This window comes from Aptenodytes forsteri, unplaced genomic scaffold (genome assembly GCF_000699145.1).
Source record: "Aptenodytes forsteri isolate BGI_AS27 unplaced genomic scaffold, ASM69914v1 Scaffold60, whole genome shotgun sequence".
NCBI lineage: Eukaryota > Metazoa > Chordata > Aves > Sphenisciformes > Spheniscidae > Aptenodytes > Aptenodytes forsteri.
In genome coordinates this window covers 667,394-687,950 of record NW_008794175.1, presented here as the reverse complement: position 1 = coordinate 687,950, position 20,557 = coordinate 667,394, and the positions used below count along the sequence as shown (strand labels likewise).

The 20,557-nt window shown below is 38.7% G+C and overlaps 1 protein-coding gene across 1 annotated transcript in view; it reads left to right on the top strand.

Annotated features, from left to right (window-relative positions):
• NR1H4 (nuclear receptor subfamily 1 group H member 4) overlaps positions 1-20,557 on the top strand; it is a 42,319-nt gene that overhangs the window by 8,610 nt on the left and 13,152 nt on the right. The window contains exons 3-7 of the mRNA XM_009284151.1: positions 7,808-8,170; positions 13,859-13,999; positions 17,635-17,768; positions 18,289-18,387; positions 19,491-19,590. Coding sequence (XP_009282426.1) covers positions 7,808-8,170; positions 13,859-13,999; positions 17,635-17,768; positions 18,289-18,387; positions 19,491-19,590 — 837 coding nt within the window. The remainder of the gene's footprint in view (positions 1-7,807; positions 8,171-13,858; positions 14,000-17,634; positions 17,769-18,288; positions 18,388-19,490; positions 19,591-20,557) is intronic.

The window sequence follows — 20,557 nt, the reverse complement described above, 5'->3', positions numbered from 1 at the left end:
GCCTCATCACCATGGTAATTCCATGGTACTTCTACATACTCACCCCCAAGGTTTCTAGTTGCAGCAGTTTTCAGAAAAGCTTAAAGAAAAAAAAGTTTTCTACCTTTCAGTAGTTGGAAATTGTATGTTGGTGTTTTAACAGTATATGTCTAAGGTAAAGTATCTCTCTATGTCTTTGGAGTTAGTGTGTTTTAACTGTAGTTTTTCACTTCTGTAGTTATGAGTCCCTGGAAAAAGGGGCTCAAAATGCAAATGAGGAAGGATCTTTAATGTAGCAGAAGTCAGGGTCCTTCCCTTCCACCCTGTCTTCCTGGAAAACTGCTTCTATTTTTCCACCTCACTACTCAGGTGATTTAGAAACACCCTAGATCTCTTTACAGAAAACATCTTTTTTTGGTTTTTTTTTTTAAGAAGTGGCCAAAACCAGATACGTAAAATGCATCCTCTATAGCATCTGCATGCAAAATCAACTTTTTCTTCCCTGCAGCTCTGGTTTTCCCAGTGAGGGAAAGGGACTTTTGATGGCAAGAAACACCAGAGGTGCATGGGTCTCCCTGGGACCTGTCCTGTTAAGATATTTCTCTTCCTCAGTCAAAGCCTGTTTTTATTTCACAAGACCCATTGAATTAAACCAGGCCAGCTATGTGAAGACTGGTCCAATTTCATATCCTGAACTAAAAGAAAGTGACACACCCACCAATCTGCCTTTTTGAACCCCTGTAATTTAGGACTGAAATCCTGATCTCCTTTAAAACCTTTGGAAGCTTTGTAGTTCACTTCAGAGCCATTAATTTGTCTTGTCGACACTTCCACCATCATAGACATAGACTGATCTGAGCTCCTCCACTTTGCTCCAAATTGGCTGGACACAAGCTGTGACCTAGAAGACGCTGAGGTGCATTAGCAGAGCACCGTGCCTCGCTCTAAGGCAATAAGGCAATTCAGCTGGGACAGCAAGACTGTTGCAAAAAGGTATTTGATAACAACTTTCAATTGCCTTTGAAAGTTTTTCATTTTAGGGCCAATACATGTGTTAAATACCCATATCTCCATTATCTTATTTCTTCCAATGGTTATCACTTGCCCTTTTTCACATGGGACCAAACTGATTTTCAGACACCAAAAATGTTTCCTTCATATTTTAAATGTGGAAGGTAAGCTTATATATTTGGATGGCATCTGAAATGTATATAGCATTTGACTCAAACTGTCATTTATATGATAAGTAAGTAGCAGGCCTTTAAAGTAATAGCCCCATTCTATTTTCTGTGAAAGCACCTTATATAGCAGTTACTAATATGCAAGATATTAAGTGTGAAACTTCAGCTATCAGAGATGGAATTCTTTCTAAGAACCTGGAAAGATAAGTCAGTATTATTACACGTTTAATTTTAATAAAGACCTATTTTAAGTATTTTTTGGTGGCCTGACAATGTTTTCTTGTGACATCAAAATAAAACAAGACAAGAAATGCCACCAACATTGTACATGGCCCTAGCCGAGAAAGAAGTTTTTTGGGGTGAATGAGCACTCTTAAAAGCTGTATTGAAATGGACAAGGAAGAATAAACAAAAAATGAAACCTACCAAAGGGGAAAAGAAAGCAATATATCTAAACTTGTCTTAAATATTTGACAATGTAAGAACAACAAAATGCCATTGAATATTGTTGTAGGCATAGAACAGTCCCTAAGATGAGCTTAAAAGTCTGACTCCTTTCAGATGAATTTGTATTTGTTCTTTAAAAAAAAAAGGTAGTAGGATCAAGTGTCCAAACTGATTAAACAGTTTCAAGATCATAAGATATGTTAAATAACTACTTGTCTTTAGCACCACCTGGCAGATGATGCAACATCTGGCTTCATCCCTGCAGAGAAGATAATTAGGCCCTTAACAGACCCCCAAATCAAAAGAAAACAAACCAACACAAATTAAAACAGAAAATCGTGTATGTGTAATAATTATGAAGAGAGCCAAATCAAACAGAGTGGCAATCTGAGAAAAAAATTTAATGAGAAGGAATGTAAATGAGGGTGAAGGTTGCACCACTGAGCAAGGCAAAACTAAAATGCATTTGTGTGATGCTTTTTGTGCATGTATGAGTCATTTGTGGATCTTAGCCTGGAAAGAAGACTGTTTCGTGAAATAAGGGGAATCTTGCAGTCTTGATTCTCTGCCTATCTACTTCCAGGTGCGATCCTCAGACATACTTCTGGTCACAAATCTGATGTTGGGTCTTAGTGGGCTCATCCACAGTGCTAAACAAAAGAGGTTGAAGACTGAAAGAGGCACAGCTCCCTTGACTGTCCATCTTGACACTACTCAACTCTTATCTTGCTCTGGGGCTCTGTTTTGGATTGCTTTAGTAGGTGCCTTCAAGACATGGCTTACTTGAGGGACTGTTCCCAAAAAGGCAGCATGGACAACACTGCAGTAGGTTTGGCTCCTTTTACCCTACACTGTCCTCTAACACTGTCTCAGTGGGGTGAGGACATCTAGCTGCCATCAAACCAAGGCATGCCACACAATCTTCTGACTTCATGCTGTCCCAGTACTGTTGTGGTGGCATCCAACACAGCCCTTACAATGTTATAGATGCTTTGAACTGAAATGACATATATTAAACAATAATATCTGGGAGCCACAGGGAAGCTACATGGGCCCAGAAGAGTAAGGTCAGCAACAAAGGCTACGTAGTGTAGATGCATCCTGCCCACTCTAGAGAGAGTTAGAGTTACCCCCAAGCTACACAGATGAGAATCGATCTTTGACATTTGGCCTTGGGGCAAGGACATCTCTCTGGCACTCTTCTACCTTGTCATACAGATGTGTCCAGTATGGCCTGAGCACTTTGGCCTTTTTTTTGAGAATACAACATTTCTGTGCTTAAGAAACATCTGTTAATCCAGTCAGCTAAAACCTGCTTCTTGTGATATTGAAGTGGTTAATTTACTGCACAGAATCACCTGACATTGCTATACATTTATTGATAAAAATTATGTTGTAAACGAACCACAATAGGTATACAATTACAATGGCTAGGCTACTTGGAGGCATCCCCTTGAACGGTAACCAAATTTTATCCTGGTAAATCCACACTGGGAACGGACATTGCTATTGTTTCAGACATTTACAAACAAGTTTCTCTGTAATTAAGTTAATCAGTAAACTATATAACCGCTGGCCTGTGTCACTCCTTTGCTAGTCTTAAAGAAAGTTCTCACAGTAAAGAAGTCAACAGGATATGGTCAAAGCAGAATTAAGACGTTTTATTTATACATAGTATTTAGGGGGAAAAAGAAAAAAGAGAGGGAAAGGAGGACTGAGTACCTTAAGGAGAGTATTTTTCTTCAAGAAATGGTCAGACCAAAGACAGCCTAAGGTAGGATACTGTCGTGTTCTCGCTTGGACATGTTTGTCATCTGATCTTGTATTCGTCCTTGAAACTGTAAGATGTTAGAAGGTGGTTTAAACCAAATGATCTTTAAAGATCTACAAATAATTTGTTTAGAGTTAAATCAGCATTTCATTAATGGTTATGCTATGATTTCCAAATTACTTAATCCTGAATCTTGTTCTTATATCTTTAAGTTCCTTCATGAATATCCTACGGAGAGCCGGAGGTTCACATTTTAAACCTGCTTAGGATTCTTTTCCCTTTAATTAGCTTTGTATTAATGGAACAATAACTTTTACATTGAAATGTGATTTCATTGTAATTTCTGTAATATTCAAAATGTTATTCGTCAATCTGCACATAACCTCAGTATAATTCTGCAAATTGAAAACACTTTCTTTAGTTCCTACAAAGAAAATTCCCTTTCACTTCTACAAGTGGTTAAGCCCACATCAAATATTTTTTTCAAGTCTTATGTAAAATATTCTGTGTAAAATTTAAAGGAGCAAAAGCAAAACTCTCCAATGAGTTTTAGTTGCAAGTGGTATTGTGGAAAAATATTTGTAAAATGATGATCATATCCATGTGAAGGTTTCACTCTGGTATTGGTAAGCTTTCCAGATTTCTGTAAATTATTTGCAAAACATAATCTAAAAGATCTACAGCTATAAGTAACATCATATTTGTGTGCACTTAAGTAGTCTTTCTTTAAAGTTGTAAAAGGTATGCTTCCAAAAGGAAGAGCAGATAAATGTTTCAAAATAGTTAAGGCCACACAAATATAAAATGTTTCCATATTCCAGTGAGCTTATTTCTGATTTCACTTTCACTGCTTTATACTACTGCAACTCCAGCAATTTCAGTGGGCTGGCTCCTGCCTTACAGTGGCAGGAGACCAGCCCATCTCAGACTTCTACAAATACCTGGATAAAAGCATATGTACATTCTGGTTGGCAAGATAAGATTATTTTCTTTTGCGATAAGAAACTATTTGTTCTAGACCCACATGTACTTTGCAAAGCATAATTCAAAAAAATCAGAGCAGTTTTCAAATATCATGCAGGACAGAGCAGTGCACTGTATGCCTCTGAAAGCAGAACCCCTTCAGCTTTTGTTGGAAGCCTCGTGCACGCAGAGGGCTGGGCAACACAGTTCAGACCACACTTTTTGGATCAGGTCATAGAAATGCTTTGTCCCAGTAATTTCAAGGCATCTAGTTTCTATTTCAACCTCATCATTTGTTTTAATTTTTTTAAGATAATATTTCAGAGTAAAAGGACATTTCAACTAAAGAAAAAGGAAACAGTTTCATTTTGAAATCATCTTTATGGAACACTTCCACAGTTTTAAACAATTATTTTTAGGAATGATTTTAGATCACTAATGCTTTGGAGCAGAGCATTTCTTGCAATGTTTAATTCTAGACTCATTGACAATTTTGTGGAAAAAAAGATAATTTGACAACTGTTTTTGATCTGCTCTGGGTAGAGAATGGTGTCTCACTGAGTCAGCCCAAGTTGGCTGATTTCTAAGGATGAAATACAGATACCCACCAAGCCTCAAACAGGTAAAAGGTCTACTAAAAAAAAAAAAAAAAAGAAAAAAAAAGAAAGAAAAAACCTACATAGTTACAGCCTAATTATCTTTAAAAATCAGTCTGGTCTCCATAACTGTAGTATCCGAGCACTTCCCAGAGTTTTAGCTGTAAAAACAGGTTTACATAAAACAAGGCCATGTTCTCTCAGTCTCTCTTGACCCTGTCTGTTCTCCCTTTTCCCTTCCATTGCTCTGAGCATGGACTCAATTCAGCTGAATTGTATAACGTGCCTGACAGAGAAGGAAAAAGGAGGAGATACAGGCTGGTTGTTCCCCCCCCCTCCATTTAACTTTATACATTAAGACTCAGGGTTTTTTGTTTCCTCCAGAGGCAAAGTAGAATTAATGATTGTGAAAATTTTTCTAAACATATCTTTAACCAAAATGGCTCTACAGTGGTTTAAATAAACACCCAATATTGCCTCAGCATGTGCTGCAGTTCTTTAGCAGTCCTGAGTTTTTTAACAAGCCCTGAGATTATTTTTCTGCTGTGGAAGGAGTGTTGCCTTCTCTTCTTGCTCTTTCAGAGGCCCAAGCAGTTCAGGAGGCTGGTATAGAGCTTTTGTGGAATTTCCTGTGGATGGCATAAAGTTAAAAATCAACAGTTTCTTCCTTTTCATTTTGGGATCATCCCACTTTCCTTTAGCAAACTCAATCAACTAAGTAATTACTAACTAGCAAATGACAATTTAGGTCTCCATGGTGAACAGATTCCTTTCCAAAGAGAGACTGAATGATTTGTATAATGATTGTGTATCTCACAATTAACACTAGTTTTTGTACCTGAAGTACCTTAACCAGTCTTAATGAGCAGCAGTCTCAACAAACGGTAAATATAATTAAAGAAAGACCACCCACTCATTAAATTTATACCGAACAATAAAGGTCAGCATCAAATCATTGCTGTCCTCACCCTTTATGTGTTTTGTCACCCCTGCAGCTGGCAGGTATCAGTGACAGTTTGCCTTTGATGCGTGAAGCTGTAACTTCACCTCCAGGCTCTTCCATAGAGTCCCCAGATGCCTGTATTTTGTCTCAGGTCTCCGTATGTGTATGCTGTTTATTTAAAGGACATAAACTTGGGTTTGGGGAGTGCCTTCTGCTATTCTGCTTCTGCTAGTGTAGTACTCGGGGCCCTGGCCTCTTCTGGAGCAACTAAATGCAACCATAATTAAACTAATTGTTAATAATATATGGCACCATTATTCTCATTTGGTTTTGTGTCACATTTTTCCAGACGTACATCTTGCTGCTTATTCTTGAACTGGGACCTCAACATTTGCTATTGGCAAAGATGTGCTGTGGACAACACAGCAATCACATAGATCTAAAGCACTTGTATGGCTTCTGCAGCGCGGTAAAGTAGGAAAGGCAGAAGGCTGCAGAGCAAGAGCATGAGACCTTGAAAGTGAAAAACTAGGTGAAATGAAAAGGCTAGTTTCTGGCACTAACTGACGCGAGACAAAGGAGAGGGAAGAATTCCCTCCTACAGATTTTTATTCTTTGTTGTCATTGCAGATGTTCCCTCTTCTTAACTGTTAGCATTTCTTCATTGCTTCTGATTCCTCAGAAGTGAAGGAGACTTGCCGGGGAACTGATTTTATGTCAGCAAAAATGTTTTTGGAGTGCTTCTGAAGCACTGTTAAGTAATGGTCACCAATGAACATTAATTTACAATTTCCTTGTAAATACTGCTGTCGACTCCAATAAAAGTGGGACTCAGCATCTTCCTGGAAATATCCACTATTTTTCTCAGATTCTCTTCTTGGAACTAACAAAGGAATTGTGTCAGTGTTTTCATGAAACAGCAAGATGTGGCTTTCTCCAACAGAAAATATGAAGTAGTTTGCAAATAACTTTTAAATTACTCTTTTCAGCTGGTTGATACGGGCTTGATTTTAATTACACAATCCAGGGACTGCTAGATGTTGTTGTACTTTGTAGTACAGAAAAAAATGAGACTTAAGTTGTTTGCATTTTTAAACCTGCTATTTAACGGGCAAAGTTAAGGTAGCCTCCAGATACTGTGTCAATCCCAACAGGAAAGGTTGTCATTCCTTCTACCACTGCCAGGTTTGTTGTTGGCTCAGAGGTGCCTCACATGAGAACCACACAACTGCACTGAGTGTCACAGGCTTGGAGGGGCTGGGGACCAGGCTGCAGAGGCTGGCTGGGTGGCCGCCGGAGGCTGGATGGCGAGAAGGTTGCATTTCACCACTTACATTAGGAATATCTTCCCTGCTCCTTCATGGTAACCTCACTTTCCCCTTTCAGGCTCTTCTAAAAAGTTTATTTCATGGTCTTAGTCTTCTAATTAAGCCTCACTCTTGTCTTTCCCCAGTGCAGTTTTTCCCTATCATGACGTATTCATTCAGCATTAAACAGAAATTAACACAATGTTTGAGTCTTGATCTAACTTTCACCAATGCCATAGGATTTTTGGCTTTTGTTTGGATTTCTTTTATTCTGCTGTGAGACCTAATTCAGGTTGCTAGCTTCTCTGTGGTGTGGATTGCTCTTTCTTGTAAACGGAACATTTATACCATTAGCTGCATGGTATCTTTCAAGATTTTTTTATGTAAGTGCTGGACATTTCCACCAATAATAAAGGAGTGAGTGAGAATGGCTAAGTTACTTTTAAAATATCTCGCAATGTATTTGTGTAGGACCAGGACCACAGCAAATCTGAGATCAGATAATGCAATCTTTATGATTATGCCTTGTTTCTGAGATGGATGTCTGGAAGTGGAAACTTCTCTGATAACTGCAGTTTCAGAGTAGTAATAGAAATTGTTTTTGCATTATTATTTTCCAGGTGTCCTTTCAGAGCCAATGAGTTCTCCAGTGCAAGAGGCAGATGTGTCACCTTACACACAGTACAACAGTATGCCATTTCCCCAAGTTCAGCCTCAGATTTCATCACCACCTTATTACTCCAACCTAGGCTTCTACCCTCCACAGCATGAGGAATGGTATTCCCCCGGGATGTACGAGCTCCGGAGAATACCCTCAGAGACCTTTTTCACAAGGGAGACAGAGCTAATGGATATCCCTGCAGCCAAAAAGCCTAGACTGGGTCACTCCACGGGAAGAGTGAAAGGAGAAGAGCTCTGTGTGGTCTGTGGTGACAAAGCCTCTGGGTACCACTACAATGCTCTTACTTGTGAAGGATGCAAAGGTAGGATGAAATCAATTACAGAATACAATTCAGCTAATAAGCACAGCAGCTTCTGAATTTTTATTTTTTCTTTCTTGTTAATTTTATTTGAGTCATTAATCATTTTAGAGATTTAAGTTTGTATCTGGTGTACACTATTCTGTATTTTCCCCAAGACAGATTGGCAGTGTCTTCCACCATTGTCCTGTGAACATAGAGCACAGCTGGCCAACCTACAGCTCTTAAGCCATCCTTGGCTCTTGGTAAACTGAAGAACAGCTCCCATGCGCGGGCCTGGCAGCCTGGGCTCTGCTGTCTTGGCAGCTGTTGATGCCAATCTCTGCCTGTGGAAGGAACCAAACCCATGGAGGCCCCTGGGAGTTCAGTGCTAGGCTGCCCTAGAAATCAGCTGCGAACCCAGCCCAAATGCCTCCTGTAGTGTCCATTGAAAGGAAGTGAAAGCTGTCAGCTCCCACCTGCAGACTGTTCCCAGAGAATTTCTTTCCCTCTGCTCCCAAAGGACATGGTGGGTGTCTTCAGGTTTGTGAAATGAAAGGATTTCTAATTCTAGACTTCCTTCTAGGGATAGCCCCTATTCCTAGGGAGGGAGCTTCTTCAGGAAACAGGCGGTATCTGTAGGATAAATATCTTGCTCCTTAGGAGAACAGTATTCACAAGTTGGTGTCAGGGCAATTGGGATATAGAAAATCATTGCCATTATTAGAAACATGATTGCCAGATATTTTAGCAGAGAGGGACAAAAAGGTTATGCTGATGGAATAACTATTACACCTAAAGACGGTTACTCTGTCACAGGGCTGAGGTACATTACAGAAAGAAAAATAATGTCCCAGTTTTTCATTCTGTTCTGTGAATAAATATTTCATTATAATTGCTGTTCTATGGATAAAGGCTAAAGCTTGGACATTACTGAAGCACTAAAATATCTTAATGTGGATCTCACTGTCACTGAGAGTGGACTTTGAACTAATTTGGGGGTTTTGCTTTATCCATTACAAATTCATTTCTCAGGGCACAACAGACCACACTGGTCAAACACTTAAACATGAGTACAGTCAAGGGTCATATAGTTTATCTCAATAATTCCAATAAATAAGAGATTTGTTTCCTTCTGCTGTCTGTGTGAATAGTCTCAAAGTAAAAAAATATGAATTAATTCATATGAATGCTGTCATTATAAACCAGATTAAACTCAATTTTAATGTGAAGATTCCAAGTAATGACATATTTACTCTGTTAGTAAGCTATTCCTACTGTTTATTAACTTCATTATTAAATGTCTTAGTACTTTTTCAAAGACTTACAAACTATGGAATTTGTAAAGTATGTTTCTAGAAGAGAGGTTAAAACCACCAGGTAATACTCAGACTAAAACCCATGGTGAAATGAAATATGCGTTCATCTTTCTACTGATTCATTTTGAATCACTCTATGTAACCATAATTTTACTGCTTTATTGGGATAATTTATTTTATGTTTTTGCTCTGTTTCATGACTGCAACATCAATTACAAAAATAGTACCCTCGATCAAACATAGTAAAAGTTGATCTAAAGATAATGCATTCTGTTTCTACAATAAATTTTAGAGGTGATTAAAGTACCGGCTGATTCAGTAAAAAGATGTGCTGAGGATAGTAATTCTGTTTGACAAGGTGAAGAGGATACTATGTTTTCTAGACCTCTGATCATTCTTGTGTATCTGCAGAATTTTTCACATGGGTATACATATCAAAGCATGATGACCAAAACTGGGCTCGGTACTTCAGTTGCGTTCTTATCAGTGCAGTAGAAGAACTACCTCACGTGTCTCACGTTCAAGTATGAGACTAGCCCTTCTTTTTGGCGACAAGACTGTTAATTCATGCTCAATGTGTGTCCCAAATAATATGCAGATCCCTTTCTGCAGGACTAGCGCTCACCTTGCAGCACCCCTGCTCCATTGATGCCACGGACATTCTTATTCAAAGGGGGAGGCTTTGCACATATTTTTATGGGATTCAATCCTCTGTGATGAATATGTTAATTTTTTTTTTCCATTTCTTTGTTGGGTAATGCATTCAGCAACACCTTCCATTCTTTTTGTTTTTCTTTCTTGGACAAAAGGAACAAATATTAAGATCTTATTTATTGTCCCTCATGAGAATATTAATCTAAAGTTATGGGCAGGAGTATACACTTCTATATATTTTTTTAATACATTACCATCCATTAACAAATAAGTATGAACTATTTCATTAATATTTTACATATTATGCAAAAGCAGATTAAACAGAACATTTGCTCTCATACAACATTTGCCTGTGGAACTATAAAAAAAAAGAAAAGGCTTCCCTGAGGTTTCCCTCACCTCTAATACATCACTTTAGAAAATGCTGCCTTGATTAACAATAATAGCATCACAGTTGTGGTCCATAAAGGATGAGGCAGTTCACAGGCATTGCTACAGCATAGTGACCAATATACAACGCTTTAAAGCCTGCTGCTGTAGAGGTCATTTCTGAGACAACCTTTGCAGAAAGACATCAAAGATTTTTCGTATAGCCTTAGTCTTTATAGTGATACTGGGTTTTAAGGGCCATATTCAGGTGTTGCAGAAGAAGTGGGACATAGTATTGCGCTTGTTCAATAAAGTCACAGAATAAGTTCTGCTGAGAGAAAAGCTACTTGTGAATTCCCTCTGCACAGGCTGGCGGTATGAGTTTTTGCAATTTTCAAACCACTCCTGATAACACTTGATGTCAAGTCAAGCCAGACTGGGAATACTTCCTGCAAAGAAGGGTCCCGCTTTAATCTTCTCCTTGCACTAGCACGGACCACGTAGAGGAAAGAATGCTGTAGCATGTCTTGACAGAGCGGAGCAGGTGCTTTTCTAGCAGTTGTGAATTTCAAAAACTTTTAAATTTAAAAACCCAAAGCAGTTGGCCATCAGGATGGCAAACAGAGATGTTTACAAAGCTTTCATCTACACTTTTAACAGCTGTCCTCCTTCAATGTTCATAATTTCCGTGAGAAAAATCAGCATCAGTAGCTTTGGATCAGCTCTAGCCATAATTAATCATATTAATTACTAGCTAAGGGAACAAAGCAAATTCAACATTTCCAGCCAACATGAGCTTTTTGTAATTTGGCAAGATCAGATAAAAGTTAGACTGTGCCAGAAAAACCTTCAGCTTTGGGGCTGCCCCGTCATTAGTTTAACAGATGCCATTTCTGTATTACCTCTGAATTTTTTTAAAACTCCTCCTGTTATATAAGGTCACACATAAAATATTTCAGGCAGTTTAAGTTCATATTGAACTATTAGTGAATAATATATCTAGAAATTCCATTCATACCAAAAAGCTAGTTTAAAAATTAGTTATGAAGAAGTCTGTTCAAGAAGACAGTGATTCAACAGTCACTTCATGATAAAACTGAAGTGAGAGTAGGGTTAAAACTACTTTTTACCAAAAGATATTTCACTTTTCATTTCACATCATTCACTTTTTCAAAAACTTTGTTTCCAAGGGAAAATATTTGACTGCTTGAATCCTATTGGCTCCTATCTTTTTGCATCCCTAGTTTTGCATTCGTCCTTCACATTCTTACATATTTCTAAAAATTTCATTTACTAAAGCTCTTTTTCCTTGCTCTTCCATGAAAAAGCAAACACACACCTTGTGGACAGAGTGAGTGATTAAAGTCATCAATCAGACTTAGAACATCATAAATATTTGTGCAGAACTTTTCAACATTTACTACTAATTAATGTGTTATGAATTACAGGATTTAAATTTAACAAATAAAATTTATAAATTATGTAAAGCAGATGCAGTTGCCTTTAACTGACGTCGAGAACCTACAGCTTAAATCCAGGCCTTTTTCTCCCTTCCCTGACTAGTAAATGGTAATGTATTAAACACCACGTGAATAATGAATAAAAATAATGCCTGGGGCTGCTGGAGGTTCTAAGCAATCTGCATTTCAAAAGAGACTGATGCCAGTCAAGTGTATTTATCTGAAAAGAAGCCAGTAAAACAGACAGCATGGAAGAGATTTCAAGCAGGAAATACAGCAGATTCAAAGAAATGCCAGATTTTTTTGTGACCAGATAGCGGAATTGTTTTACTGGTAGCTACACGCGGGTGCTTGGAAGAGATTATGCAATTATAAAAACATGGGCCAAAGTTGGGAAGTTGTCATCTGACAATGGCAAAATCATCATGTCATCTGTTTTCTCGCTTAGATTCAGTGGGATGGTATGTTAGCTCAATGCATTCTGAAAACACACAGACAAATCCTGCAATGGACAACAATTCAGATTCACATCTGAATTTTCCCTGTGATTTGAGTATGGGAGACTGGGTCTTATCTGATGCCTCTCTTAGTTCATCAAAGTGCCAGGCTGGAAAATGATGGTGGTTTTATTGTGCCAGCCAGTGGCAATGAGAAAGCAAAAGGATTGTGAATAGCTCTGGTTAATGTAAATTTACGCAGAGCTCTAGTTTGAAGTACACTATAAATCAGTGATGTGCCAGCAGAAGGTCCCAGGAGTCTGTTTCAGAAACCTGCCCTCAGATGGGGAGGAGAACTGAGCTTCCCTCCTATGCCAGAGAGAGTTAATTCCCTCTGTAGTTAATGCTAAATAGTCTCTGCCCTACGAAGGACAATGTAAAGAGATTGTGATGGCACAGTGAGTCACACTAAAAATTCAGGAAACATTCAAGTCATGATTGGCAGCAAAGACCCTGTTGTTTTGTGATGACTCTTTTATTCAATTACATTTCATATCTTGAGCACTCCACGTTTTGCCCACAATGCTATTCTCAGAGGTGTGATAGGCAGCAGCCAAATAGGAGATTTGGACAGACTGAGGAAAGGTCCTCTCGATTTCTTGGACCAGTTGCCATTTGCAGTCATCACTGTGCAATTTTGGAGCAAATCCAGTGATGATACCAGTAGAACTGCCTGCGCAGGTGAAATTAGGTGACTGCTTAACTCATCAGGTGGACAGTATTTAGTGAATGAGGCTGGAGTATCCTACAAACAGGGGAGGAGGCCACACTGATACCAGTAGAACTGCCTGCGCAGGTGAAATTAGGTGACTGCTTAACTCATCAGGTGGACAGTATTTAGTGAATGAGGCTGGAGTATCCTACAAACAGGGGAGGAGGAGGCCACACGTACAATAGGCAGATATGATGCAGCTTCCTTATTAAACCTGGGGGTGGGCAAGCAGACCAGTACATGGAGCTTCTGCAGCTCCCAGGAGCTGAGGGAACTGTGATGAGCTACTCAACTCTCTTTCTGTGAATCCTGTACCTCACGAGACTTAACAGACTCGTATTTTTTTCACTGGCTATTTGTATGGCAAATACAAATAGAAGCTCTAGTGCTGGTGCTCAGCCTGCTCCCAGCAGGTTTCAGCTATGGTTCTGAATTTTCCCAACATTCCAGGACCTTACTTTGGGCTAATGTCTAATGTTTGGGCACATGATTTATCCTGTTGATTTATTAAATTATATTACTTTGACACTATTCTCAGTACAAATACCAAGAATATAGTCATCCAGGCACTGAAAGAAACTCGCAGTGCAGCAGAACATGTGTCATTCAGAAAACCCAATGGAGATGGAGGCGCTCTTCAACTTGACTACTTTGCTTCTTTGAGTGTTTTCTTTTATCTATGTCACTGCTGTGTTGTGCAGGGTTCTTCAGAAGAAGCATCACAAAAAACGCAGTATACAAGTGTAAAAATGGAGGCAACTGTGAGATGGACATGTACATGAGGAGAAAATGCCAGGAGTGCCGCCTAAGGAAATGCAAGCAAATGGGCATGTTGGCTGAATGTATGTATACAGGTATTTGCATCATATAGTCAGAGTGTGCAGAGAACAAATCAAATACTGTATTTGTTTAATTGAGTTGGTTTTAATAATAAAGCTATAAAAGATGTCATGTGGCAGGTGGAAGGCGCATTAAAGATGATGCCGTGCCTGTGCATCAAATCCTGTTGAAAAAGGCAAATACACTTATAAGCAACAGGATTTAGTTGGTGGTCAGGGACACAAGGGTATAAGAGCTGAGCAAACAGTGAAGGAAGGGCTGTCCTACACTAGATGACAACCATTAGTCTGCTTGAGCGGGAAGGAAAACAGTCGGGGGAAGCAAATCTACGGGAGACTCCCCAGGAGTGAGGCATTAGCAGTGTTGTGGAAGCCAGAGCAGGAAAGTCCTGGTGCTTCCCTTTGCTACTCTTTCTGGGGCTCTCCCTGTCAAGTTCTTGCTAGCAAAGTCCAAACTTTGGCATTCAAACAATGTCATTTTCGAGAAAAGAGGACTGCCGCTAGCAGGAAGTTTCTGTGGACTTGCTGAGTGTACATTCCCAGACCTCACCCAGCAGCCAGGCAAAGCCTGCTAAAGGCTAGCCCTTTTTTATAGTCTCATTAGCTTTTTTCACGGTGCTACAGATTTTCCTGCCTTGCATATAGGCACATAGGTAGAACCGTCTCCAGAAATGAAGCTGATGGACTTTATAATGTTTCATATTAAAGCGAATATGCTATTCAGACTGACAGCTGATAAACTTCATTGAGCTTCACATTGATTAACTTAGAACAACAGGGATATTGGAGTGCAACTTTAAACACATTTAAAAATCATTTTGAGTAAAATGTTGGCCAATCCATTATTTTTGCAAGCTTGCTCCTGAAAATAGTCTGTAAACAGCTGCTCTTCTGCCTTTCATGAACAGGGCTACAATTTATTTTTCTTGATGGCTCCAATCATTTTAGCATACACGTATGTGTGAAACCAATTTAGGTTCATACAGGAAATTAATCTACTTGGAATTTTTAATATACTTCTATCCCTCTATCTGATCAGAAGATGCTATATTAACTGTTGGTTTTGTGGAAAACAATAAGCTCCATCAATATTTGGAATGCATTGCCTGCATAATGTAATTAATCTTTCATTCTGCAAATTGAACAGGCTACAAAGATCCTGAGATATGACATATTCATGTGCAATATGTAAATATATGAGCAGACACCACCACTTGATGACAGCACTCAATGTGTCCCTAAGTGTCAAAGGAAAATAACTCCCCTGTGGTGCTGATCCCAGATCCATTGTTCCAAAATTTTGAGGGTTCAAAATAGCCTGAGTGACTCAGTACGACAAAAAAACAACCTATCACTGAAAGAAATAGGTCAATGTAAATAATACTGGCTGCGCCCACATGAAACTTTTAAACTGGCCTATCGTTTTCACAAACTGGCATATGTGAAATAAAAGCCAGCAAGTGCCACTGCCATCTGACTCTCTCTCTGCAATGGAAACACTGGGTATCTTGTGTTGCTCATGACTTAACCATAACCATGCTCTAATGCACTGCAATGAGGATGTTTGGCAAGGTACTGTGTAATGGTTTTTAAGTAGGAGTGTGCTGTATAATTGCTTTTAGTTCAAGGCAATCCAGGACAGTAAAACATGAAGCTTCTACTAGTACAGAGCATTTATGTGGGGGGAAAAAAAAAAAATTACTAGGAAATAAAAGGTTACCTTGAACTTTGTTTCACTTACTCATTTTGTAGGACTGTAATTGCAAGCTCTGTGGATTCTTTTTTCCCTCTGAAGAAGGAGGTAAAGCCTTATAAACATTTATGGCACGGCTACTCAACAATCCTAATCCTGCCCTTTATATACAAACCACAGAGAGATCAAAATTACTAACCATCAATTTCAGTCATTTGCTGTGGTTTTGATATAAACTGCAAGTTTCTTGGGTGAAATGTCTACCTAGGGAAGACCCAGGTTCTGCCACTCTTCCTGGAAGGTAATACCCATTTAATACCCATTGAAACCTAGCTATCTCTGAGGTAAAATGCAAAGTCCTGTCTCTCATGTGAGTTTTCCAGCTAACTTAAATGGAGTCATAATAAGATGTCAAGGTACTACTCAGTAACAAGAAGCATAAGAAAAATCTGTCTTACTGCTTAAGGCAAATGTAAATCAAATTTTCCCTAGGAAGGTAGTAGACCAGATCCTAAGCTGGTGGAAAACAGTACAAGCCCATTAACAGCGCCAAAGGATGCACTGAATAATTTAGAAAAAGAAATCTATGATGCTGTGTGGCAGCACAAATTACATGGCTTGATACCAATTATTATCTCCATCATTTCTATTCCCCTCTTTCAAGGTATTATTTGCAGGTCTTATTTTAATAATGTAAATTTCCTCTTCTCTCAGCAGTTCAGGTAGGTTATTTTATATAGTGCTTAAACAGGAAATTAAAGACATTCACAATGAAATTCACTGTTTTCATGGTATCTTCCTCCACTATCATATACTCACTGAATGAGCCTCTTTTCCTGCTCTGCATTTTCAAAGGTGAAGAATGGGAAGGATACTTGAAAGAAGCTCAAAAAAAAAGAAAAGGAAAAAGAAAGAAAAAAAGTCCTGTGCTGAAAGGTTTATTTTTAGATGAATACTTAGCTGTTTACTTTTTCGTTTGTGCTTTCTGGCTGTCTTCCACAGGTTGTGTAGGGTACCTATTGTCCCTTTCTTTTGTTAGCACAAGCAAATTGCTAGTTTTTATGACATCCACACAAGAATGCTCTATGGTTCAAGGTACTGAAATGTAGTCTAGAACAAAAAAAAGAAAAATGACAAATGCAAAAATCCTTTCATTAGGGCAAATGAAACTCTACAGTAAAACCAGGGCTTTATTCAGTCCTCTAATACAAATGTAATGCAAAATAGCAAGACCAACTTGGTAACATTTTAAATAAATACATTTTTCAGGTACATTTGCCAGCCTGAGTTACTCCTGAGCCTACATTTTCAGCTGTTGGTCTATCTGTATGGTGACACTGTAATGGCTACAGCCCTGGAGTCCTCTCTTCTGAGAGGGCTTTCTGTGCAAAGATTCTGCACTACAGCCATAATATTGCTTAAAGATTATTGAAAACATTCACTGCTCTTTGTGTAAGAACAGCTAGCTGCACCTCAATTACTGTTTTGGATTGGATGAGGAGCACACTTTTGATGACAGTCTTCCCATTGACCCCATTTATTGCACTTCAGTTCAGGTGTTGAAGCACATGAAGGGGTTTTCTTTTGGATGAAACTGAACTAGACACACTCCAGCGCACTCCCATTGTTAGTGGGTTTTCTGTCTGTAAGACCAGATTAGAGCTGGTCCAAAGTGAGACCCCTGACACATACACTGTGTGGATGCTGGGTTACCAGAACCGTTTTGCTCTGCAGATGGGCTCCTGCTGGGCTAGACTACTCATCAGTGTGTACTTAGTATGTCTCATTAGACTCACATCCAAAGATAACGACATGTTCAGGAAATGATCTGCACAGGTAAGTGGGTTTGTTAATGTAAAGGGCTTTCATGGGCGTGTTTATGCACCTATTCAGTGCCTAAGGCATACATAAATCCAATTGCTATCTGTTGTATTACATGTTCTAGGTCTGTTAACAGAAATACAATGCAAGTCAAAGAGGCTACGGAAAAATGTGAAACAGCCCCCAGATCAGACAGTCAGCGAAGACAACGAAGGCCATGACATGAAACAAGTGACATCTACAACTAAAATATATAGGGTAAGAAAATTCTTGTAATAGTTCATACAGTAGTGGTGATGTTTGAGCTAAATGTGGCTAGTACAGTGAATATAGAGTACTTGCAAACTCTCTGGAGCTGTCTGTATTAATTAAAACTCCATCTCCCACCAACTCAAGGGAATACCTTGAGTATAGAAGTAGTTTTGATATTTTTAGTCAAAACTCAGTAAAGCATCCATAAAATCCATGAAGTATTTTTTCTGTGATACGTCAGGTATATATCACATACGGTGAGGTGCGATATTAAAGTTTGAGCATACCTAGTTTTTTGCTAAACATTTCCTTATTTCTAATAATAAACCACACAAACTCACACAGTTTAGAAGCATTATACACCTCTCTTCTGTACACTTCTACACAAATCTCAGTGACAAGCAAACCTCTTTTCTGCTTGGTCTCCAAGCGTGAGAAATAGATGTATAGCTTTTGCCTAAAGCAAGAGATGCTGGATCATTTCTATGACTGCATTTCATGATGGGCTTTTTTTTTGCCAGTATAGGAGAAAGTAGAATTTACCCCAGAACAGCAGAACCTTCTTGATTACATCATGGATTCATACAGTAAACAACAAATACCACAGGAGGTGTCAAAAAAACTAGTAAGTACATTGATGAATTCACTTTTGAGATGCAGATGATGAAGCTGAGGATTACACAGCAGAAAATATTTGTACTCAGCATAAGTAGGTGTAGTAAGTAGCAGAGCAAACTATGGGTAAAAGCTTACAGTTAAAACATGATGCAAGGGGGGCAGAATCTCTCCCATTCAGTCAACAGTTAGACCACATATTTGTTTATCAAACTTTAAGGCTAAGAAAAAGCTTTCAACTCTGGAAATACACTTTTATGCTCAAATCTAACCTTTGCTGATTGGAGCTTTGTTTTTCGCATTGTCAGCATAGGCAGTGATTTGAGTTTGACTTGCAGCCAAGCTTCCTTTCTATAAAGATGCCAGCCTGGAAGCTTGAAAATATTTCATTTTTTTGAACCCAGATTCCCAACATTTTCAAGGTTTGGATTTTTGTTTCATCCCCTCTTCTTTCCTTTTCCTCTCTACCTTCTAGAAATTCCATTTTCCCTTTAAGAGCTCTCAGTCTTCACGGTAATGGATGGAAAAAGGTTGGGGAACAGGAAGAAGAGGGAAAAAGGGTTTAAAAGGAGATTTCTTTTTTTTTTTTAAACAAAACTGTCATGTTCAATCTTAAAAAAACCACCAAACCAAAACAACTGTAGAAAATTACTTCCTAAGAAGTCATCAACTTTGAAAACTAAAAGGAAGACACTTGCAGGGGGAGGGTTGAATAACCCATAACTAACTTGTGGAACTTATTTCCATGGGAGGCAGCGGAGGTCAAAACCAAAAATATATTAAAAAAAGAAATAGACTGATTCATGGATAACAAGGCTTTTGGTTAAATGTTATGGTACACATAGAACTTCTAGCTCAGGAAGTGCCTAAATCATTGATTGCTAGATACGGCACTGAAAGTGAGACAGATATTCCAGAGGAAAGGACACTGTCTACTTCTTTTAATTCTTACGTCACTTTCCAAAATACCTGTTTTTGACAACCATTGGAGACAAATCACAGGGTTAGGTGGACCTCTTGCCTGATCCAGTCTAATAATTCTTGTATTTTATGCTCTCAAGTGTGAAGTGACAATGAATATTAACAGATTTTGTTTGGTTTGATTTTTAACAGTTACACGAGGAATTCAGTGCTGAAGGAAATTTTCTGATTTTAACAGAAATGGCTACCAGTCATGTGCAGGTTCTTGTGGAATTCACTAAAAAACTACCAGGTATATCCAGTGTGTTGGGGCAAATTTTGTTATTGCAAAGCTTACATGCCTTTCAGTTGCCATTTGGCGATTGTTGTGTATGTTTTGAAGACTATATAAAAATGCCTCCTCCTCTGACACATACACATTCTTCAGACACTGTCTAAAGAAAAGGAGCTTTGTGCTCTGAGGAATAATACGTTGAATAATTCAAACTCTCCCACTCTGAGATGTGGCACTCTTTACCTACTGACAAACAAAACACTCAGAGAAGGGGTTGTGTCTCTAGAGAGATTTTACTTTCATATATCACTGCAATGCCAAATAGCCTGCCTCTAAATTACCACTAACACTTGCCAGACTCTGCTTCACTGGCTTTGCTGCCTTTCTAGCAAAGCCTCTAGGTCATGGCATCCACTGAATTGTGAGTCCTAAACAAGAACTTTCCCTAGTTGGTGGCACCAATCGTTATGGTCCTTGCAGGGTGTGTTATGGACAAGCACTGAAAACCTGAGTTTGTCATTAGTATTTTTTTGACTCCCAAGTTGATGTTTCCTCAAGAGTGAACACTGGGCATGGTACAGGTTCCTTGTAAGACAAGTAATGCTTAGCTGTATGAAAACAGTATTTTCCTAGTATTCCCATGATATTGACCCTTTCTCCGTGTGTTACGGGCTTGCTTCAAAGCCTAGCACTGCAGTTGTAACCATATTTTTCTTATGCTAACTGGGATACTGGCGCGCAGGAAATGAATGGAGCACAAATTAAGCAAAGGGGTACAGCAATGTCAGCGGAAAGATGCTAACACTGCTCCTTAATGGAACAAAAGAAATAATTTCATTTGCTATAGGACTTTGATGGTTTAACTTCAGTCGGCAACTGGTGGGATGGGGAAGAGAATTGGAAGAGTAGAAGTGAGAAAAACTCGTGGGTTGAGATAAAAACAGTTTAATAATTGAAATAAAATAATAATAGCAATAATAATAAT